The sequence below is a fragment of the Ips typographus genome, linkage group LG2, assembly GCF_016097725.1.
Source record: "Ips typographus isolate SLU linkage group LG2, UJ_Ityp_2.0, whole genome shotgun sequence".
NCBI lineage: Eukaryota > Metazoa > Arthropoda > Insecta > Coleoptera > Curculionidae > Ips > Ips typographus.
The window spans coordinates 24,298,923-24,321,860 of NC_138423.1; the positions used below are offsets into that span (position 1 = coordinate 24,298,923).

At 32.6% G+C, this 22,938-nt stretch overlaps 1 protein-coding gene and 1 long non-coding RNA gene across 6 annotated transcripts in view; both read left to right on the forward strand.

Annotated features, from left to right (window-relative positions):
* LOC145724243 (lachesin-like) overlaps positions 1 to 22,938 on the forward strand; it is a 97,586-nt gene that overhangs the window by 21,730 nt on the left and 52,918 nt on the right. Inside the window, exons 1-2 of one of the 5 annotated variants that reach the window (XM_081972410.1) lie at positions 9,539 to 9,849; positions 19,182 to 19,490. In XM_081972410.1, the coding sequence (XP_081828536.1) occupies positions 19,400 to 19,490 (91 nt within the window). In that variant the 5' untranslated portion in view covers positions 9,539 to 9,849; positions 19,182 to 19,399. Of the gene's footprint in view, positions 1 to 9,538; positions 9,850 to 19,005; positions 19,116 to 19,181; positions 19,491 to 22,938 lie in introns of those variants that run through there. The other 4 variants (XM_081972405.1, XM_081972409.1, XM_081972407.1 and 1 more) reach the window with 4 other exon arrangements.
* LOC145725353 (uncharacterized) lies at positions 16,611 to 17,659 on the forward strand. Its single transcript, XR_014177242.1, has 2 exons — positions 16,611 to 16,726; positions 17,490 to 17,659. It is a non-coding gene; the product is annotated as an uncharacterized LOC145725353 (long non-coding RNA).

Below are 22,938 nucleotides of genomic sequence, written 5' to 3' on the forward strand. Positions count from 1 at the left end.
TAGACTGTTCAGTATGCCTGGTAAAAAAATCAACCTTCGGACTGGTTGCACGGTCGTTACAGTGCGACAAATCCGAGAAAAAACTGATAATCCTAAAAAACACTGTCCGCGAAGGGCAAAAACGTCGTAACTCACATTCTAAGCGTTGTAGAAAGGTAATTTTTGGTTTCGAGGTAGTTTAGACTGTTCAGTATGCCTGGTAAAAAAAATCAAGTCTATCGGACTGAATTCAGGCCCGTAGTGAAGGAAAAAGTGAAGTGAGAACAGTTTACATGTCCGCGAACGGCAAAATGGCCGTAACTCACATTCTAAACGCTCTAGAAAGTAACTTTTTGGTTTCGACGTAGTTTAGACTGTTCAGTATGCCTGGTAAAAAAATCATCCTTCGGACTGGTTGCACGGTCGTTACAGTGCGACAAATCCGAGAAAAAACTGATAATCCTAAAAAACACTGTCCGCGAAGGGCAAAAACGTCGTAACTCACATTGTAAGCGTTGTAGAAAGGTAATTTTTGGTTTCGAGGTAGTTTAGACTGTACAGTATGTCTGGTAAAAAAATCAAGTCCTTCGGACTGGTTGCACGGTCGTTACAGTGCGACAAATCCGAGAAAAAACTGATAATCCTAAAAAACACTGTCCGCGAAGGGCAAAAACGTCGTAACTCACATTCTATCTCATCAATTTTTGGTTTCGAGGTAGTTTAGACTGTACAGTATGCCTGGTAAAAAAATCAAGACTATCGGACTGAATTCAGGGCCGTAGTGAAGGAAAAAGTGAAGTGAGAACAGTTTACATGTCCGCGAACGGCAAAATGGCCGTAAGTCACATTCTAAACGCTCTAGAAAGGTAATTTTTGGTTTTGAGGTAGTTTAGACTGTACAGTATGTCTGGTAAAAAAATCAAGTCCTTCGGACTGAATTCAGGACCGTAGTAAAGGAAAAAGTGGAGTGAGAACAGTTTCCATGTCCGCGAACGGCAAAATGGCCGTAACTCACATTCTAAACGCTCTAGAACGGTGATTTTTGGTTTCAACGTAGTTTAGACTGTACAGTATGCCTGGTAAAAAAATCACATTGCAAACTTCGAGCACGAAACACACTTTACTTAAATCATTTTGTCTATTCAAAAATCCAAAATCAAAAACTAATTACTGCTTGTTGCTTCCTTATTTAACAGGAGTGAATGTTACAGTAACAAAAGGTAAAGCGACTCAAGATGTAATTACGTTTTGTTCCGAGAAATTTTCTCAGTTTGACGTTGCTAAATCTCGTTTTGGAACAATGCCTCCTCGCTTTTCTAAAGAATTTTACGTAATTGCTTATCACTGTGCATTGAAATTGTTCTTGCAATATAATTAGCTACATTCATACCTCTAATAATTAAGTTGTTACCTTTTAGAAACGGTTTTTCATTTCTAAAAGTTAACATCATTTTAACAAATTTTCTGCTCTTTTCAAAAATATAGGCACTTAATCATTTCTACTATTTTTCTTTTGAAAATTTTAGGCAACTAGCCAACACAATCATTTCATATTAAAATTTGAGAGTGGTTCCACAAAAAATCTCTGATCGGTAGTAATTGTAATAAGCACGTTTTAGATATCAAGTTTCATATAAATTGATTGAATAATCTGAATATAGCTTGGAGGCTACTAATCTTAGACGTGACAACATAAACGATAAACGTAAATCTGAATAACGAATTAAAATTGTAACTCTCGTATACTTTTGTTGAAATAATAATTAATGGCCCTTTTCCAGCCAGTCAACAACAAAAGCGTCCTGCTGAAAAGCCCTGTTCGAGTGTTGAAAGTGTCATAAATTCTATTTTGAGCTGATAAAACTTAAACAACCTGTCTAGCCGGCCATATATCAATTTATTTTTTTGTTATTTATTTACGTCGTGTTTGGTGAGATCTCTGAAGCTATCATAACTTATCGGTTCGGAGACAGTCAGCTGGTGCCCTTGGGGACTCTTCCTATCTATAGACGAAAACTGCATCGAATAGGAACAGAAAACATTTTTCCACATTGAAATGAACAGTTTTGCAATTTTAGTTTAATATTGGTTAAAGTGTTTTTCAAGCTAATAAATTATTTGTTTGTTCTTTAAAGATTTTTAGTAAATCAGTCTTCATCTTTCATCTTGGTCATAAATACTGTGTTTCTGGCAGATAAAATTTTGACATCGCTTTTCTCTATGACTGTACAAAATTTTGTAGGGTTTTTTCAGGTAATCGGGTAGAAAATTTAATAAGGATTCCAAAAGTGTTCTTAAAATAATCATTTTATTACTCCAAATAGATTTTACAGGCGATTTTGTTTGTTTTTTTTTTCTAAATAACTGAAAAACGGTGAAATTTTCAAAAAAATTGCAGGAGACCAAAAATGTTACTAATCAACACTCATTAACTCAACCACAGACTTACTTATAGTATTATGATTGACTGTTTTTGGTCACCCTGTACGCAGTTTTTCAGGTAGAATTTTTTGCTCAACACCACTGGAAAAAGGAGCTGAAGATGGTTAATTTGAGTGATCTAACCTCCCTGAACTCTCAAAAATAACCGAGTTACAGGGTGCTCAAACTTCAAACCACAATTTCAACTACAAACCAGTTTTTGCTTAACAACTCTCAAATGGTGAAAGTTACGAAAAATTTAAAAGAGAGCAAACATGTCCGTAAAGTACTACTAAATCCATACCTGGGAGTTTCACAGTCCGTCAGTGCCATTACTAGGCAGGGGGTGCATGCAAAATGTACTGATTTATATTTTTTGGTCATCCTGTAAGCAATTTTTCAGATAGAATTTTTTGCTTTTTACCACTGGAAAGAGGAGCTCAAGACGGTTAATTTGAGTGATCTAACCTCCCTGAACTCTAAAAAATAACTGAGTTACAGGGTGCTCAAACTTCAAACCACAATTTCAACTAATTTGAAAATTTTTTGCATCAAACCAGTTTCAGATGATTCAGATTTATGAATTCTCAAACTAATGACAGACAGCAAATTTCAATTAGAGCCATGATTGTACTGGTAAAAATAAAAAATGTATTATTTTTTCAGTTTACCTACATTATACCTATTTCCTTTCCTCCTATATCCTTTAAATCAAAACAGAACCCACATTATTACTGGAATTATTTTTGTCGATATCATTGGTGGGGGGCAATTATTACGTATTTTATGCCTCATTATACCTTGTTCCTTTCCTGTTAAATTAGCCAGGACGCCTTCCAAGTTTTTCCTTTGAAGAATTTACGTTAGCAGTTTATAAGAAGCTATTTCAGGTAGTGTTAAAATTACTTTACAAATTGGCTGATTACCGGACTTTGGATTAATTTTGTTAATATTATTATAACAAATAGAAGCGTTTTCATTGATATGATATAAAAACAGATGTTGCAAAACCTCGGATACTTTTAAAAGAAAAAAATGGCAACTTTAATAAATATGTAACATTCTGTATGGTAAATTTATATTAAAGTTTAGGAGCACTACGAAAATCAGCTGTAGCAACTTTCATTTTAAATACCGAAGTTATTAACGTCCAGGCTTGTGTATGCCCTTTCGAAACCATTTCCGAGTTTGTTGAGCAGTTATGAAAATTGAAAATTTAATATTTAGAGACGAGACCGGTTATTTAAATTCCCATTTATTTTTAGTCGGCGGTTTCTTATTGCACTTTCTGCAACATGGTTTTATCGCGATATTAAAATTGGCTCTACCAGCCAATTTACCGATGCAAAGTTCGCATTTTCGAAACGACTTTTTAGGTCGAAGCTTTATGCACGTAACAATATAACGTCTATGACCTAGTCGAAATATTTCATCAAATGCAAATAGGGAACGTCTTTAAACACGTCACTAAGAAAGAAAAATGAAAGAAATTTAATATAATTTTGAAATAAGCTGCATCATCTTGAAAGTATGATAGTTATTTAATAACTCAAATGCTTTTCCAATGTTCTGTACATACAGACCAAAGATATAAAGTAAGTCAGAGCAGTTGGTGGGTACGTCATAAAACAGCTACACATTTTTTAAATTTTTTTTTATTAAAACACTGTTTATTAACATTCAAGGTTTATTAAAAGAGTAAAATTAACAATTAATATTGATGAACATCGTCAAGTTCAACCTGATTCCTAATTATTATAATGTCAAGTATAAAAAACCAAGTGTCAAATGTCAAACTAAAAACTAAGTCTACGTTCAGGCATGCCAACATAACATATTATGCGATATCACATTCAAAATCAGCATAAACTAATCTTAAAAACGTAATGTCCGTTGTCCCAACATTGGCTAAGTTGGGTTTAAGGACAGATTAGATTAGGCTGTGTTATTTTACACCCGATCTGTCACATTCAAACCTCAACTTAGCTTAAGATGTACTTAAAATCAACTTGGTGTTTGTGTATCGGAAAAACAGGCATAACTATTAAATTACCGTAAAAAAGGTTAGAATATGTTAAAACATTGTTTGTTGTGGTCACGTGACCGATTTTAACAATTCTTCATTTCAGATCGGACTTTACGGTCACGTGACAGTTTCTAACAATTCTCACTTTTCCAAACCTCGCAAATGGATTTTGGCTTTTTTGGAGTGGATCATTTTAATATCACGTGATAGAGTAATGCTGTTTTACAAGCTAAAAATCAAATTCGTATGGTCACGTGACCATTTTCGACAATTTTACTTTTTTGAGCACAGTTTGACAGTTGTGACGTTAGTGACAGTTGTCACGTGATTTTAGAGCGCTATTTAGCTAGATCACGTGACAGTTTGTCAAAATAACTGTCATACAGCTCAAAACACCTCTCGTTTTCAAAACTGTGTTAATCTTTAATTCTTGCAGATTCTAGGCAAATTTTGATATGTGACAGATATCACATGGCTTTAAAAGATAATTTAGCTAAGCAGTCACGTGACTCACTTGAAGTAAGAAAATTACTGTTTTAAACTCATTTTGGAATCTTTATTAAATGCCCTATCAAACCACCTAAAAAACAATGCAAAATTTGGTACAGTCATAAAGAAAAGTAATGTTAAAGTGTGAACTGTCAGAAACACAGTTTGAAAGTGCAGTCAGGGACAAAATCGGCTGTCAAACCCACTTGGAGTGAGAAAATGACAGTGTTTTGGAATCCTCAGTAAATTTCCTATCCAACAACCCCAAAAAACACTACAAAATTTAATACAGACAGGGAGAAAAGCGCTGTCAAAGTTTGAACTGCCAGAAACACAATTTCAAAGGACAGTCAAAGACAAAACTGCTTGTCAAACCCACTTGGAGTGAGAAAATGACGGTTTTAAGCACATTTTTGGAATCCTCATTAAATTTCCTATCCAACAACCTAAAAAAACACTACAAAACTTAGTACAGTCAGGGAGAAAAGCGGTGTCAAAATTAGAACTGCCTGAAAGGACAGTCAGGAACAAAATTGCCTGAAAAACCCACTTGGAGTAAGAAAATGACAGTTTTAAGCTCGTTTTGAAATCCTCATTAAATTTCCTATTCAACATCCTAAAAAAACAACACAAAATTTGGTACAGTCATAAAGAAAAGTGATGTTAAAGTGTGAACTGCCAGATACACAGTTTGAAAGTACAGTCGGGTTAGGTTAGGCGATTTTGTCGCCTGTCAAACCCACTTGGAGTAAGAAAATGACGGTTTTAAGCACATTTTTGGAATCCTCATTAAATTTCCTATCCAACAACCCAAAAAAACACTACAAAATTTAATACAGTCAGGGAGAAAAGCGCTGTCAAAGTTTGAACTGCCAGAAACACAATTTCGAAGGACAGTCAAAGACAAAACTGCTTGTCAAACCCACTTGGAGTGAGAGAATGACAGTTTTAAGCACATTTTTGGAATCCTCATTAAATTTCCTATCCAACAACCTAAAAAAACACTACAAAATTTAGTACAGTCAGGTAGAAAAGCGGCGTCAAAATTTGAACTGCCTGAAAGGACAGTCAGGAACCAAATCGCCTGAAAAACCCACTTGGAGTAAGAAAATGACTGTTTTAAGCACATTTTTGGAACCCTCATTAAATTTCCTATCCAACAACCCAAAAAAACACTACAAAATTTAATACAGTCAGGGAGAAAAGCGCTGTCAAAGTTTGAACTGCCAGAAACACAATTTCAAAGGACAGTCAAAGACAAAACTGCTTGTCAACCCCACTTGGAGTGAGAGAATGACAGTTTTAAGCACATTTTTGGAATCCTCATTAAATTTCCTATCCAACAACCTAAAAAAACACTACGAAATTTAGTACAGTCAGGTAGAAAAGCGGCGTCAAAATTTGAACTGCCTGAAAGGACAGTCAGGAACCAAATCGCCTGAAAAACCCACTTGGAGTAAGAAAATGACTGTTTTAAGTACATTTTTGGAATCCTCATTAAATTTCCTATCCAACAACCTAAAAAAACAATACAAAATTTGCTACAGCCATAAAGAAAAGTGATGTTAAAGTGTGAACTGCCAGAAACACAGTTTGAAAGTACAGTCAGGTTAGGTTAGGTTAGGCGATTTTGTCGCCTGTCAAACTCACTTGGAGTAAGAAAATGACTGTTTTAAGCACATTTTTGCAATCCCCATTGAATTTCCTATCCGAAACCCGGAAAAAACACTACAAAATTTCAGTCAGGGACAAAAACTCAAACTCGACCAACATGACTATCCATGACGTGACCGCCACTTTTCTTGATGTCGTCTATAGATTGAATCTCCCACATTAATTTAAAACGCGCTTCTGCTAACGGTATTAATTACTCATTCATCAAGCTTTAATGCAATTTTGTGTTACTGGAAACAACGTGCAAGCTACTAAATAACGTCTGGATTCGAGCTCCTTTTAAAGGCGTAATGCTCCGCACAAAGGCCAATCAAAGACACAAAAACCCTTTTCAACGGCGTTTATAGAATTCATTTAAATGCGCTTTACGGGCTTCAATGGATTGTCTTTGTTGCCCTGCAGAATTAACGATTGCCTTGACGAGCACCTAATGGTGAGTAATTCTATTACGTCAATTTGGCTATGAGCTGTTGAAAATAATTAAGTTAGAGTTGATGTAGTTTTAATACAGATTAGGCAAGGTTAGTTAGTAAGTTCAAATTTCAAAAAAACTATCTTATAGAAGTTTTAAAATTATACGTAGGAACAGAACGGTTAGAACTGTCAGAAGAGAGAACCATTGGAACTCAATACTCTCGACAAAGATGGAGATAAACCTCGTGACATGTGCCAGTTTGTCTAAAAGGCTGTCACGACAAACGAGAGTAGGTCACATGACCAGTTTATCAGAAACTCTGATTGATAAAGATATCAATAGTGATCAAGTGACGCATGTCAATTACGACATTTTTCTTCATTTTTGTCTGATGCATTGATTTTCATTAATTCTCTCTTACTTTTCTAGCTCTAACTTGAATTTATTTACTTAGTTTTTATTTTCTGTAAATTTTATTTATAATTTTGATATTACAAATACAATTATTACGTATCAAAATGGCGACATTTATTCAGTTATCCACACACATCCGGAACCAAAAAATATCAAAATTCAATATGACGCCACAGTAAATGTCGTCACTGTTTCTGGGAGAGAGAGTACAATTTTGAAATTTTTACTCTTCATAATCTGTACAATTAGTGAGAACGGTTATTTCTTTAAAAAAGATTTTAATTGTTATTATTACTATTATTAGAGACATAAAATAGAGATATCGCATTTCCACGCTATTAATATGGAGCTAAAGTAGGTTTGAGGGCGATTAGGAAGATTAACCTAAGGGCTAATAAACACTATGTAAATACGGAGAGTCACGCAAAACAAGCCTATACATCACCGCAGGATGTTTTTGTGGGTTATGGATGTCAGGTTGGACTTTACATTATTATCAAATCGTGACAACAGCGCATTATCACTTTGATTGAAAAATGAAGTTAATCAGTTAAAGAGATAAGACTATTTATTTGACGACAATGACCCTTGGAAAATAGTTTGATAAGAAGAAAAATAACAGTTGAGTAACATTTTTTTAACTTTATTTTTGTAAAGGTTTTGTTGTTGCTTTTTGCACAGCTTGCATCTATTGAATTTCAATCAGCCTTAAGAAATATTCAGGATTCAACAGAAATAACTTGTAAAGTTGTCAATCCTCGATTCTACATTGTGCACACTCAGCAATCACTAATTTTCAAAAAACATCAGGTATCTGAGGTAATTCACTACAATACTAGGAGTATAATTTACAGCTGGATAACATAAAATCTTAGTGAAATCCATGCTACAGGGTGATGAAATTTTAGGAACAAAAGAGTTTCGAAAACGTTAAAAAACATAAAAAATGTAAATGTCCTGTGATTTTAATACAGCATTTTCTTTTGGTTTTTTTTGGTCATCCTTATAGATTATCTGAGGAGAGCAAAAAAGATGTTTTTTAAGGGGCTTTACTTAAAAAATTATCTGGAAAATTGTAAAATGTGGTGTACTCATTCTGAAGACACTGTAATATATTTAGAAGATGTATAGTACGTAAGAAACTTAGAAATGTCATCCGATAATAAGGAACAACTAATCAACAAACTACAAAACAGGGAAATTCAGACAAAATTTTGAGGTTAAATAATTATTAACCCATCCATTTTGTGGACAGTATAGTATTAAGACTGTGACAGTCCAGGTGAAAAAAGTCACACTCTAAACCACACTTAAGTGGAATCATTGTACCTGGCACTAGACTTTCAGTAAAAAAGTTTTTTTTTCCACTACCAACATGATAAACATATCATTATTGACCGATTAGTAACTTGAGAATGGTCATTGTTGCCCTAGGTAAATAATAATGTCAATGTCTATTAAGACACATGACATATGAAATATACTTGACTTGACAGAGATAGATTTAGAAATTAGGTTGTCTCTTCATGTGCTTGTTTTGTTGTTATCCTAAATTTTTTAATTTTCAATAAAAGGACCATAAAAAATATGGTTATAGTGGAAAATAGTGAAAAAAACGCTATATTATCCACGGTTTAGACAGCTAGTTTAACTCCTGAGGAGTGAAGCAACGAGACATAAGTCTTAAAGGTTAATAACATACTATTATTTGTTGTTTTAACATAATGAAACAAATTAAATATTAAAATTATGCTTGACATATGGATTTCAGTTTATGATTTTGTTTTGCATTCAAATGCGTGAATATTTGTTAATTACCCACAAAATTTTAAGCTGTAAATTTGATTACTTAAAAAATTGATAGTGTCGACATTCAAATTAGCCGTACAGGCAAAATACATCAACTATAATTTGTCATCATCAAATAAAAGATCTCTAAAAGTGTCTTGTGCTCCAACCGACTTGAAAAGATCGTGTTTTACATTGTCGCGCGTCTGTCATAGGGGAACCACGTAGGAAATAAAATTAGGAAACTTTTTGTCCCTAATCAGTTTCTTTCAGGCCCCTAATTCGGCAAATTGGGGGAATAAAACCCTATAAATAGCCATTGAAGTCATGGCGAAAGTTTAGTAGTTTTACGCCCGTCGTAGTCAGTTGATTGCGGTGGTGTCGTGGCGTTCAGGCACGAACTTTATTTTATTTTTCCCGTCTCGTATGGAAGCAATTTTCGTGGAGTTGTTGCGAGAAGTTTTTCGGTTTTGCGGCCTCCGGATTATTCGGGGGTTCGGTTTTCTTAAGCGCGACAGTTATGAGATCCGCGTAAGTTAGAGGGGTCTTATTGTCGTGACAATATTTTTCCTTGCTGCCATTTCTTTTGCCGGCCTCTTTAGGGATTTGGGAATCCACTTTGACTCAATGTTTTCCTGAAAAGGTAATATGTCGCTTGATTTATTTATTGTCGTCCAACCTTATCCACTAATGACGTTTCAGTGAATAACTAGTCTGACCGTCATTTGCACTGTCGAACTTCAAGCCCAGCTTAAGTTGAATGAAATGAACTTTTTAGCTAATAGAGACAAAAAGTTGCAGAATAATGACAAATTAATTTTTTTACTGCATCAATTTAAATTGTGTTATAGGGTTTATTTTTGTCTACCAAAATCACAAGTTCTGATAATCTTTCAAGAATACATTTTCGGCAATATTGCCACTTGCAAGTAAGTAATTGGGAGATTTCATAAGTCTCTGGTCAGTAGTAATTCTGACCTACCAGTCCTGTAACTGATCAAGTTTTGATAAACTCCTTTTAATACTCATAATATGAAACAACTTTTAATAATATTATACAGGGTGGTCCAGTTTTAAATGTCAATAATTCACCAATCCATAGCCAATTAAAAAATAAGTTGAAATTCATTATGTCATTTTCCTGAAAAGTGCTTCCTAGGGAAAATACAGCCAAATTTCTGTTTAAAAAATCGTTCAGACCGTTGGAGAAATATTGATCAAATTTGGAACAAGCACTTTATTACACGTTATTACGGTCAAAGACCCAAAGCTAACCTAACCCAACTTAAAAATTGTCTTGGAAACAGAAAATTCACTTAAGAAGTTTAAAAAATATTATTGTAGCCAGTTTTCATAGTTTCCAGACAAACTGAAAGACTTTAGTTTTGAAAATTGACTTTTTATGCAAATCGAGAGACTTTAATACTGAAAATTGACTTGTAGACATAAAAACTAAGTACTTTTTCAAGAATCTGTTACTACAAATTCATACATTTAAACCTTAAAAATTGACTTGAACCCCAAAGTGTGACTGAACTAATGAAAAGTGACACCAGAAGCTTAAAATTTGCATTTGAAGTAAGTTTTCATAATTTGAAGACAAGTTTCAATATTTTAGTCTTGAAAATAGTCTTAGATGCAGGACATTGACATTGATTCATGAAAATCGTCTTAAAAATTAACTTTTCGTGCTTTTTACTTTGCTTTTCATTTTCTTCGAATTGTGGACTATTTTTAGTGCTTCAAAACTGCTTTCAGATGGGAAAATCGAGTTTCAAGACTATCTTTACCAAGTTATTGACATAGCAAACTTAAAAAACAATTTTTACATTCTTCATAGACTTAAAATGGCATTCCAAGCTTTGTCACTATTATATCGGCTTCTAGACACCTCAGTGCTAAAAATTCGGGTATTTCTTACTAAACTAGACTGTTTTAAGTGTTTTAAGGCTGTTTTCAGTGCCTCAAATCGAGTTTCAAGACTATCTTTACAAAGTTTTTGACTTATCAGGCCTAAAAGCCAGTTTGTCCACTGACCATACTCTTGAAAATGTTATTTCAAGCTTCTTCACTATTAAATTGACTTCTACACTCATAGGTGCAATAAATTGTAGCACCTCTAAGAAATTCAGACTGTTTTTAGTGCTTTTTAAGACTGAAAAATCGAGTTTAAGACTATTTCAAAAAGTCAAGTTTCTTCAGTAATAAAAGTAAAAAAATTTGGTACCAAATGCTACAATAATAGTCTTGAGGACTAATTTTTAGAAATAAAATAGTCCGAAAATTTAATTTACTTCTAGACTTGTTGTCCAGTCCCGAAAATTCAGTTGTACACCAATTAAAGTCATGAAAATATACTTTTGGACTCTCTTTAGTCCTAGTAAAGTCAGTTCTAGCATTAAAAGTCAACTTTTATATTATTTTTAGTAGTAAAAAATGAGTTTCATGCACAATACAATGTTTGTCTTGATTTCCGGACTTTTTTTAGTTCTTGAATGCCAGTTTCAGACACTCAACCAGGATGGCAGTCTGAGAAAGCGAATCATAAGACCATTCCTAGTAGTAAAAAAGTTTTTAGACTATTCAGTACAAATTTGGACTTTCACAAGTCTTGAATGTTCAGTTTTAAACTATAAAACGAGTTTTTAAATTGAAATTTGGAGGTCTGTATCTTCCTTAGGAAACGTTTTTCAGAAAAATGACATAATGCAAGTCAACTTATTTTTTGATTGGCTATCAAATGGTGAATTATTGGCACTTAAAACTGGACCACCCTGTAGAAATAAGAGACAAATTTAAATAATAATCTTTTTTTTCAAAACATCATGTTTTTGTACTAGTTACTATTGAATTTTTTAAATTTTCTGTTCCGGATACATTTCTAATAAAAAATCAAATTTATTTTTTTTGCCCCTCTACTTTATCAATCTCTTTCAGTTTAACAAACTTAATTCTTACTTTAGAAATAGGGTGTATTTTAGAGTAAATTATACGGTTGAATGCCATCTCGAAATGACTGGTGCAGTATTAATTACTTATGTGAAAACTTCACACGATGGAGATGGAGACGGAGAGACTTGCCAATTAAACTTTTCAATCCTTTCGAAAGCCTTAGAGACTTTACTCGTTAACAAGTTTTAAACCAGAATGTCAAAGCGCTTAAAATATTATGTCTTTCCTTCTGCATCTTTAGATATTCACTTGGTACATTACGAATTTTGTGTTAACACTTTTTGCAGGTTGTTTCAAATAGAATAGAACACCCTATTTTAAGATGAAAGTTTCTTATAATCATATGGGAGTTTTGATTTTTTTACTACAAACCCTTTCAACCCTACTCTTACAGTTTTTGAAATGGTTTAATCAAATTTTGACCCTCTTTGATAAGCTGCAGATTCCGGCAGCTTAAAATGATCGAAAAATGTATAGGGTGGTGCTTTTTTATGGTCAGGCTCCAGTTGACAGCTTAAAACTATTTTTTAACGCTCTGTTGACTGCTTATAAGAACAATAAGGTTCTCACTCACCCTGTAAGTGACCAATGTCCTGCTAGTATAAACTGGCTTCCCCTGTATATAGTTTTACATAGTGAGTTAATAGCCTGACTAACTGTTAACAGAACTAAACGTGTACCTCAATTTTAAAACAGGTTTTTTTTTGTAAAAAAGTATTACGTTTTTTAAATAATATTGTGATATTTGCCATTAATTTCTTTCTACAATTACAGAATGTGGGCTCAGTATTTAATAATATTTAGAAAGAGGAATAAACAATAATTAATAAATAATACACTGCATAATAACAAAGTAAGCATTCACTTTTTTACATTTTATTTTCCGATATTTTATATTTTTTTATTATTCCTAGTTAAAAGAAAAATGTTGGTTTGAAATCGATTTTGAGGAAAAGAGTTGCGTCACTTGTGACGCACAATTGATTCAGAGTAAAAAAACGTAAAATAAAAAAATCAAAACAATTTTTACTAGAAAAGAAAAAGAAGCAATTACGTGTGTACAAATAGTAAAAAGAAATAAAGTTAATAAAGAATAGAAGTAAATTTTTAGAGACTAAAATGGTCCAGCGTACAAGTTCTTGTAATTTAGTTGTAATGTTATCATTTTTACTTACAGATACAAACTATTTGACAGATGACACTTGGCTATCAGTTACAGCTCTGTCTTTTGTTCTGTTCTAAACCTGAAAACTGGCAAATTCAATCCCATAGAGGTACAAAACAACAAAACATACATGAAAAGTTTGACTTTTATTGGATGCATTTTATTCCTTCATCAGTGCAATTTTGACAATTGCAACATTTGGTTTTCTGTTTCTGACTTAATTGAAGTCTATTTTTAAATGTGCAAACTATCAAAATCCTCTCCATAAAGTTAGTATAAATAGTACTAAAAGTATTTTAAGATTTTATGAGTGGAATTTTGACAGTTTTACAGTTCTGTAACATAGCAGGTGTTGTTTCTTTCTTTGTGAATACTTATCACAGTCGTAAAAGTAGTATTACTCACTCAATGATTTACTTTGTGAGTAATAACTATCATTACATGCTGGTTGAATAATATACTATTTTCTGAATTCTGACTGATGAATAATGCTCTACTACAAATTCCAGGTTTGGGTATGATTTCCTATCAAAACCGCTAATGAAACTCTTTGCAAAATGAAAATCGTCTATCAGACTGAATACCCAGCCATTCTCCGAACTCTTTTAGATGCTTTATCGCGAAATCTTCACATTAACGATCTGAAATCAGACGAGAAAACGAAACCTAAACTCCATCCAGGATCAATAAAGTTCTGTTCCAGGAACGTTGGTGCGAAAACGAAACTTCTATCCAGATTAACCGCTGAATTTATATCTTCGTTATCGAAAACCCGGGGGTATTAAGTTACTGTATATTTTAATAAGAATTAGAGATAATAGTCTTATTTAATCAGTTGATGTATATGATGAAGTAATATGAAGCTTCAGAAATTATTTAATTAGTGTTAATTAATGAAACAGTAAACAATATCAAATCATGTTGTTACGTTGTAATTAATTAATTAATCAGTTATACTACTCTCTTATAGATTAAAAATGTGTTTTCTGCTGTTGTGTAAGATTTCAGTGACTTTTCAAGAGATCAACAAGATTTAATGAAATTATTTTAAAAGTGTATAGCAAAGTTCCTAGCATTCAGTCTACCGTTTAAAATTCGATCTAATAACAAGAATCAATTTAAGAATCAGTCGAAACGTACTAAATTCGTAATTGCGTTCGATCCGCACTTGAAAAATAAATAACTTCCGGGGGAAAAGTTACCTTATAAAGCGGGACGAATGTTTCCACTCTGGATTCCAGGTATTCCTGATTAACAATTTCAGACCCGTTTTATACAGTTTTCTGCTGCATTCTTACCGGATCGAGGCTCTAAATCAAAGTGGGAACAGACAAGCGGGAGCCCGATCGATAATCGATGAAGATTTGTTTAAAAGCAGGTTCGGCCAGGAAAACGAACCCCTTTCAAGTCAATAAGAGAAAACGGATAATTTTTTGCCACGGTAGGCCTGATAATGATTTTGATTTAATTAATGCTGAGAAAATTCGATGATGGTGCGCGTTCAGTGAAATGGAGCATGACAGGTGCTCGTTTATCTTCATTCCACCTCAATATCAATAAGCAGGCTGAAACGTCTTAAGTTCAGATGGAAATTGTCTCCATAATGTTAAAACTCAACTTTTAAAAAGCATCAATTTTAGGTTATAGTGTAATTAGATCTATTTCTTAAGATAATCCAGGATTTTGCACAGTGTTTCAGTCACAATTCACTTTTTGTAGATTGCTGTCAATCCAGAAATGTTAACTAAAAAAGTTGTTTCTAAACTACATATCATAAGAGATCCTCAGATTGTTTATTTAACTTAGTTCTACCCAAAAAAGGGTGGATGAAGCTGTTTTTTGGGAAAAGAATCGCAAAACAAACGCTTTGAAAGTGGTCAGGTTACACCAAGTCTAGGCAGTGTTGTCATTTCAAAATATTTAATAGCGGTAGAATAATCAGTCAAAAAACGGTAGATGAAAACAAATTCATTAATTTTACTATATTATACAGGGTGTCTCTCAATAGTCGTCAAAAATTTCATCATTGATTCTTGCTATAAAAACCGTACTTCAAAAATAAAGTTTTTTAATTTTTTCATTAATAATTGTTTTTGACAGATATCACGTGGTTTTAAAAGATAATTTAGCTAGGCAGTCACGTGACCATTGTCAAAAAATCATAAATCTCAAAAACACTTTTTATATCGAATACTGCAACAAAAAAATTTCTAAACCCTGATTTCACGTGATTGTACATTTTGCAACGTTTCTAAATCCTGATTTTTGCAACTTTTGAGCATGATTTAACAGTTTTGACGTAAGTGGCAGTTGTCACGTGATTGTAGAACACTATTTAGCTAGACATCACGTGATAATTGTTAAAATAACTGGCATAATTCCCAGAAACACGTTTTATATCAAATACTGCAAGTAAACGTTTCTAAATCCTGATTTTTCCAACTTTTGAGCATGATTTGACCGTTTTGACGTTAGTGACAGTTGTCACGTGATTGTAAAATACTTTTTAGCTAGACGTCACCTGATAATTGTCAAAATAACTGTCACAATTCTCAGAAACACGTTTTATATCAAATACTGCAAGAAAACGTTTCTAAATCCTGATTTTTGCAACTTTTGAGCATGATTTGACAGTTTTGACGTTAGTGGCAGTTGTCACGTGATTGTAAAATACTACTTAGCTAGACGTCACCTGATAATTGTCAAAATAACTGTCACAATTCTCAGAAACACGTTTTATATCAAATACTGCAAGAAAACGTCTCTAAATCCTGTTTTTGGCAACTTTTGAGCATTGTTTGACAATAATTTTGACATTATTGACAGTTGTCACGTGATTTCAGAAGACTATTTAGCTAGACCATGAAGTGACCATTGTCAAAATAACTGTTAAATCTCAAAAAATCGTCGTGTTTCGAAAACTGTGTTAAAATGTAAATTCTAGTAAAATTTTGACAATTGTGACAATAGCGATAGACTGAATTGGAAACATAATGAGGCTTACAATGTTGCCAGAATATTAAAAAAACAAGTTTTTCAGCCTTTAATTATCAACTAGAAACCGTGTTTTCAAACTAGACACGTGATTGACATTTCCACATTTATGATGTTATTTATTATTCTAAAATTACTTATTACTTGTAGATCAATATAATTAAAAGTTACTTGATATAATAGAAATTGTCGTGTATTTAGCTATTTTTATCAGGACACTGACATTTTTTAGGTTCACTAATCATATAATTATCTGTAATTAACAGTAAATGCGGACTATAAATTCCGTATGAGCAATGCTCACATTACAGTTTGCAATTTGCATTTCAATTAACCATGTCCAGCATCATTAAGATTGTTTTTGCCATTTGGGCTGTTTTCGCTTTTGCTTCGCTTTTCTCCAGCATGGGTAAATATAGTGCAACTTTCCTTTTGTATTTGTTTTCTTCAATAAGTTTGTTCATGTTCAGTTGTTCTTCAAATAACAAAAAATTATTTTACAGGGTGTCTCCTAAAGATACTATAGCAAGGATTCTGTAAAGCGAATAATTTACGAATAAGTAGCACATTTCTGAATCTTACGTTTTGCACAAAAAGGTTTTATTAACTATCAGCAGATGTCACTGATTTTGCTCTTAATAAGGTTTTAAAGACTAATCTTTTAAAAATTTCCTCGATATTCTCATAATACAGTAAATTTTCTCCAGTTGCTGGACCAAAAATTTCGAAAACCGCGAAATGTCCTGAAATACCAACGAAACTCAGTAAATGACACAATAATGTTCTAATATTATTTTAGCTTTCAAACGTCCCATTAGATACGACAAGTTTGAAAGTGCACATTCCTCACCTATATACAGGGTGAGATAAAAACGTAGCTTTTATTGAAAATTCATTTTCAAACTTCAAAATTAACATTTTACTGACTTGATCTTTTTCTTGAGCCAAGTTAAAATTATATCTCTTTCTATCAATCACGTTTTTATCTCTGTCCAAAAATTATATCCAAAGATAAGTTGGTATTTTTTTCCACTTATTAGAACTGTTAGAGACACTCTGTATGTAGTTAATTTTTCTTTTCTAGACAACTTTAATTATGAAAAGTGTAATTTTACATGTATATTTTTATCTTTACGTCCATTTTTTGTGTGCAGTATTTTTTTTACTTATAGGTTTTCCATCTGTTGTGGGCGCTAAGTCACCACTTCACTCAGTAATTTCATCCAGAATCGACCCCAAAACAATTGGTACCCTTGTAGGACGATAAACCAAAAACCAAAAAAAATATGTTATAAAATATGAAATGTTTTGTGTCAAAAACAATGCAAATTATTTCTACAAATTTGTGTTTTATTAACTGTAAAAACGGATAACATCTCCAGAAACATAGAAATGAGATAATTTTTGAGTATTATACTTGAAAGAGTAAAAATAGTGCACAAACATTGTTTATGAAATATAATACAACTTTTCACACAAAACATCGTTAAAAAAAACTAACTGAAGATAAATTTAATGCCTTGTAACAATGTTTCAGTTACTACTCGAAAAAAGCTAAAAAGCTTATTTAATAACGTCTTATTGTCTAAATTTCCTTTAAAAAGAGTTTACTTAACCTTTCAAGAATGTAGCAAAACAAAATAAACTAAAAAGGATCCTTCTGTAAGTAATAAACACGACCGAATCTCGGTTGTTTTTTTTTCGTAAACAAACAAGTGCCGCGGGAAAATTAAAAGCTCTTAAAGGCTAATAAACTTATGGAGCAAATAATGTCTGTTTTCTGTCTAGACACCGCAAAAAAAATCGATTAAAAATGTGAAAAAGTGACAAATTGTTTGGTGTATGATAATTAGTCTTAAAAGTATAGAATCTGGACAAAACTGGATATTTTAAGGTCAATTGTTGTGAGGTTACTGCATGAATTATTTACATTTACGTACTTAAGTCAGGTCAACAGGATTTTGACGTCATAAAGCCGCTTGCGAGGAAGACTTATTAAGGGACATTTGACAGCTATCACTTTCAAAACTGTTTGAATGTTCAACTTGGAAAAAGTTGCCTATTGGCTTAACCAGGCACGTGACCAAGTTTTACTTTTCTAACTTTGACTGTTCGTGAGTTGTAAACTAAAATGTCCCTGTAAGATGTAATTTTTTGTCAATATCTCATAAACCTGTAACTTTTGAAATGAAAAAATGTCTAACTTGGTAAAAGTTGCCTATTGGTCTCAGCGGTCACGTGACCATGTTTTACTTTTCTAACTTTGACAGTTTGTAGGTTATTGACCAAAATGTCTTGCAGCACACCTCCTACATTAAAGATGTAATTTTCTGTAGTGTAGTTGCCTATTGCTTTAATCAGTCACGTGACCAAGTCTTAGCGAAATTGAGAAATTTCGACAAATCAATCTACTTTAGAAAATCTTAAGACCTTTGCAAAATTTTGGAAAAACAACAAAAATAATATTTCTTCAAGCAGAACCAAACAGTTACAGATCTCAGAAATCGACATTAATTTTTCCCTACTTCTATTTAAAACGAGTAGTTGTTCTAATTTGGCCCACCCTGTACGCATATTTTAAACTAACACAATTACATGGCCTACAAACCGCACCGAGTTATTAACATTCTTGATTATATTTAGAGGAGAAAGTCCTATTCGGGGTCCGAAGTTTGGACGATTTGGGATGCAAAGGCAAAACAAATTAAAGTGAAACCCTGTTTTTGTTTGAACCATTCTTAATGACCTAACCCTGAGGATGGAACATTTCAAATTACTTCCTAACTGTTCACAAAAAAGTTTGTTTACGTTTTTTTACTAACTTTTTACGCAAAATCCATACAAACGAAATTTTTCTTTTACAGAGTGACGCTACAATGGATCGTCATAACGAAAATTCATCCAGGTTTCCTTATCCAGAATCCGGTCTTGGGATTTACCGGAAATAACTACTTCCGCCTGGAATTGGGTGTGACAAACAATAACCGGAGTTACTAGAGTGAATCAAAAAATGCGTCAACAATATGAATTAGTGGAAAACGGTAAAACTTAAATAGCGTTTATAGTGAATGAACTGGAAATCATGGAAACACGTTCCAGTACATTGTTTGTATTGATTGTCGTTTTTTTGCTAAGCTGGTGTGTGTTGGCGAATAGTACGAAACGAACAAAAGGTGAGCATTCATTAATCAAATTCCTACTAGTTATTAGAGTTTGATATCCGATATGAAGAAAAACCTGGCAATAATGGGGTTAGTGTATGTGCTAAAAGGTTTTCAACGAATTTTGTTGGTTCCAGTTGTTAGATTTATTTATAATTTTTTTCTGGATATACTATACAGGTAAAGCTGTAAAAGACAATAAGGAAATGTAGCTAAATGTTTGAAAGATTGTTCTAGTATTAAACTAGTTACTTTCAATACTTTGGTCAAAAAGTATCTAGATGTAGAACTAAGACACTAAAAGACTATCAAGTCATATATTATCGAACAGAAATTTTATTCGGAAAATTCCACCAAATCATTGAAAACACATGCCGATTTGATTTACACATAAATCATTTAATTCAAGGGTCTAAAAACTAGATTTCTACTTTAAAAATTGTAACTTAAACCACTTTTCAGACATTTTGCTAGTTTTTCGGTCAAAACTTGCAATGTTGCCCATTTGAAAGCTGCTTCTCCAAGTCAAGTTTTAAAACATCTATTGTTGTAACATCATAATTCACAATGTTGGCATTTTATGTTTAATTTTGACAGAAGTTACTGTAAAAATTAAATTTAAGCTTCGTATAATTATACCTTTCTATATTCACTTTTACTCAGTTTCTTATTCCATTACCAGAATTTGTCATGTTGCATTTAAAACACAGATACATTTTCTCTCTCTAATGTTTGTTATGAATAAAGTTTATTTATATGCAAATAAAATTTCAAAAAAATTTGGTCAGTAAAACTAGATTGGTTTTTTGAAGTCAATTAAAGTTATGGTATACAATTATGTAAATAAGTATTTTTTATGTTTATTATTACTATGTATTTATTATTATAGGAAATTGACAGTTATATACCATTTATGGTTAAACTAAAATGAAACACATGGTTTTTACATTTTTGTCATGTTTAAATTACAATTTTCAATCTACACTTTATGACCAAAATTTGCGATGTTGTCATTTTACGATTCCTTTGCCAAATTTCTACATTTCCCTGCTTTATCAAAGTCATGTTTACTATTTTTTATCTCTCATTTAAAAGATGATGATATTCACAGAATTTAATAATTTAATAATATACTGAGTGATCGGAAATAACATCAAACTAAATGTTGAAAAATAATTCTAGAAAATAAAATAAGAAAACATTTTTGGAGTATAGTAATTTTTTTCGCTTGTTAAATTTAAATTAAATTATAGTACTGTAACTAACCATTTCGATAAAACTTTCATATTTAGTCTCAATGCTTAATTAAAGCGATACGTAAAACGAAAATTAATTGGTATTCGAGGAGAGATATTCCTAGTGCTTGCGAAATCCGAAGTTTCTTGTTTATTAATGAACAAAGAACGGATTAATCCATCACCGTCATCACTCCTAAATAATTACATGCTAATGAATATAGCTTCGTAAAGCACTCTGTTTTTCGACTGCCAAAGAACAACACGCCGTGGAAATTTTACGTCCCCCCCTTGCCTGCAAATATGTGGGTGTTGTGTAGGGATTGCTACTTACTAACGTAACCGCCCTTGTCTAAAAAATAATTTAAGGCAAACATTCTTCTTGGAAAGCGGTTTAGTGCGAATGGCGTGTGGGAGGTATTGTAATGTGTCCCATTTGAGGTGTATAACACCAACGTGAGTGTTGCTCTAATAACATAAATCATTTGGGAATAAGTTTGTTCCGGAAATTATTGGTCGCTTTACTAAGAAAATTATACGTTACTAATACTATTCATATTTCAGTATACATATTTTTATTTCTAAGAAATATATACTTATTACATTAATAAATTGTATAGGGATAGGAAGTTTTATGTTCTGTCAAGAGAAAACGCTAGGATTATACATGGTGATTCATTCTCACTCATGTGTACTAGTACACGATATTAACTATGGTCTGTTAAGCAATAGTGGGTTTTGCCGCCATTTTTTCAGTAATTAAAACGAAAAAAAAAAAAAATGGCGTCAAAACCCACTAACCTAACCTTAGAAGAGTAATTTGAGGTTAGTTTGTTTACGTAGGCCATCCCATCTTACATTTACATTGTGTTGACAATTCTCTAAAGTCTCTATAATATTTCGAACAAAACTATTATAAATATTTGCCCTTAATGACTTACGCTATACTTTAAACGTCAAAGTGGATCAAAATGTACGAATTTCACTGAACGTACTTTATGAGTTGGACAGGAACGGAAAACTGTCAATCAATGCTCTAGACAAAGTAAGAGATAAACTTTGTGAAGTGACATGTGTGTCAGTGTGCCAAAACGGAGGCGTCTTTTGACAGTTGGTCACATGAATTTAATCAGATTTCCTGTTGAGTAGTCACGAGACCAACTATTGAATGACGTCAAGTGACATGTGTCAGTGGGTTACTTATAAAGTTTCTCTCCAGCTTTGTCTAGTAGAGCATTGATTTGCAATAGTTCTCCTTTCTTACGATGACATGTATACGAATGCGTAGAAGGGCCACAGACGTTATTCTTCTTAAATTTTTACCTCAAACTCAGAAATTATCTAAATTTCGACTTTAAACTCGGAAATTAATTAAATTCCGACTTCGAACTCGGAAATTAGTTAACTTCTGACTTCAAACTCGGAATTTAGTTGTAATGTTGTCAAACTGACAAATTCTACTATTTTGGTTCGAAGAGTGTTTTTGCAATGTTGACAAATTAACAAATTCTACTAATTAAGATCAAAGAGTGTTTGCAATGTTGCCAAACTGACTAATTTTACTAATTTGGTTTGAAGAGTATATGCAATGTTCTCAAACTGACAAATTCTACAATTTTGGTTTGAAGAGTGTTTCCAATCTGTCCAAACTGACAAGTTCAACTAATTTCTTTGAAGTGTGTTTGCTTGCAATGTTGCCAAATTAACAAACTCTCCTAATTTAGATCGAAGACTGTTTGCAATGTTGCCTAACTGACAAAATTTGGTAATTTGGTTCAAAAGTGTCCTTGCAATGTTATCAAACTAACAAATTCTACAATTTTGGTTCGAAGAGTGTTTCTAATGTAACCAAACTGACAATTCCGACTAATTTCTTTAAAGTGTGTTTGCAATGTAGCCAAAGTTAACAAATTTTACTAATTTGTTTCGAAGAATGTTTGCAATGTTGCCAAACTGAAAAATTTTGTCTAATTTGGTTTGAAGAGCTTTTACAATGTGACAATGTAAATTCTGAGTTCAAAGTCGGAATTTATCTAAATTCCGAGTTTGAAGAAAAAAAATGTTTGTGGCCCTTCTACGCCTTCGTACTTGTATGTCAATATTTTGTTGCTATTTTTAAAGCTATTAAAATATATAATTTACAGCGTTGCCAACGTTTTTTAGTTTTACAGGTTGTACCACAGAGGAACTTTTTCGTCACCGTACGATCGTAATTCAATGATGTG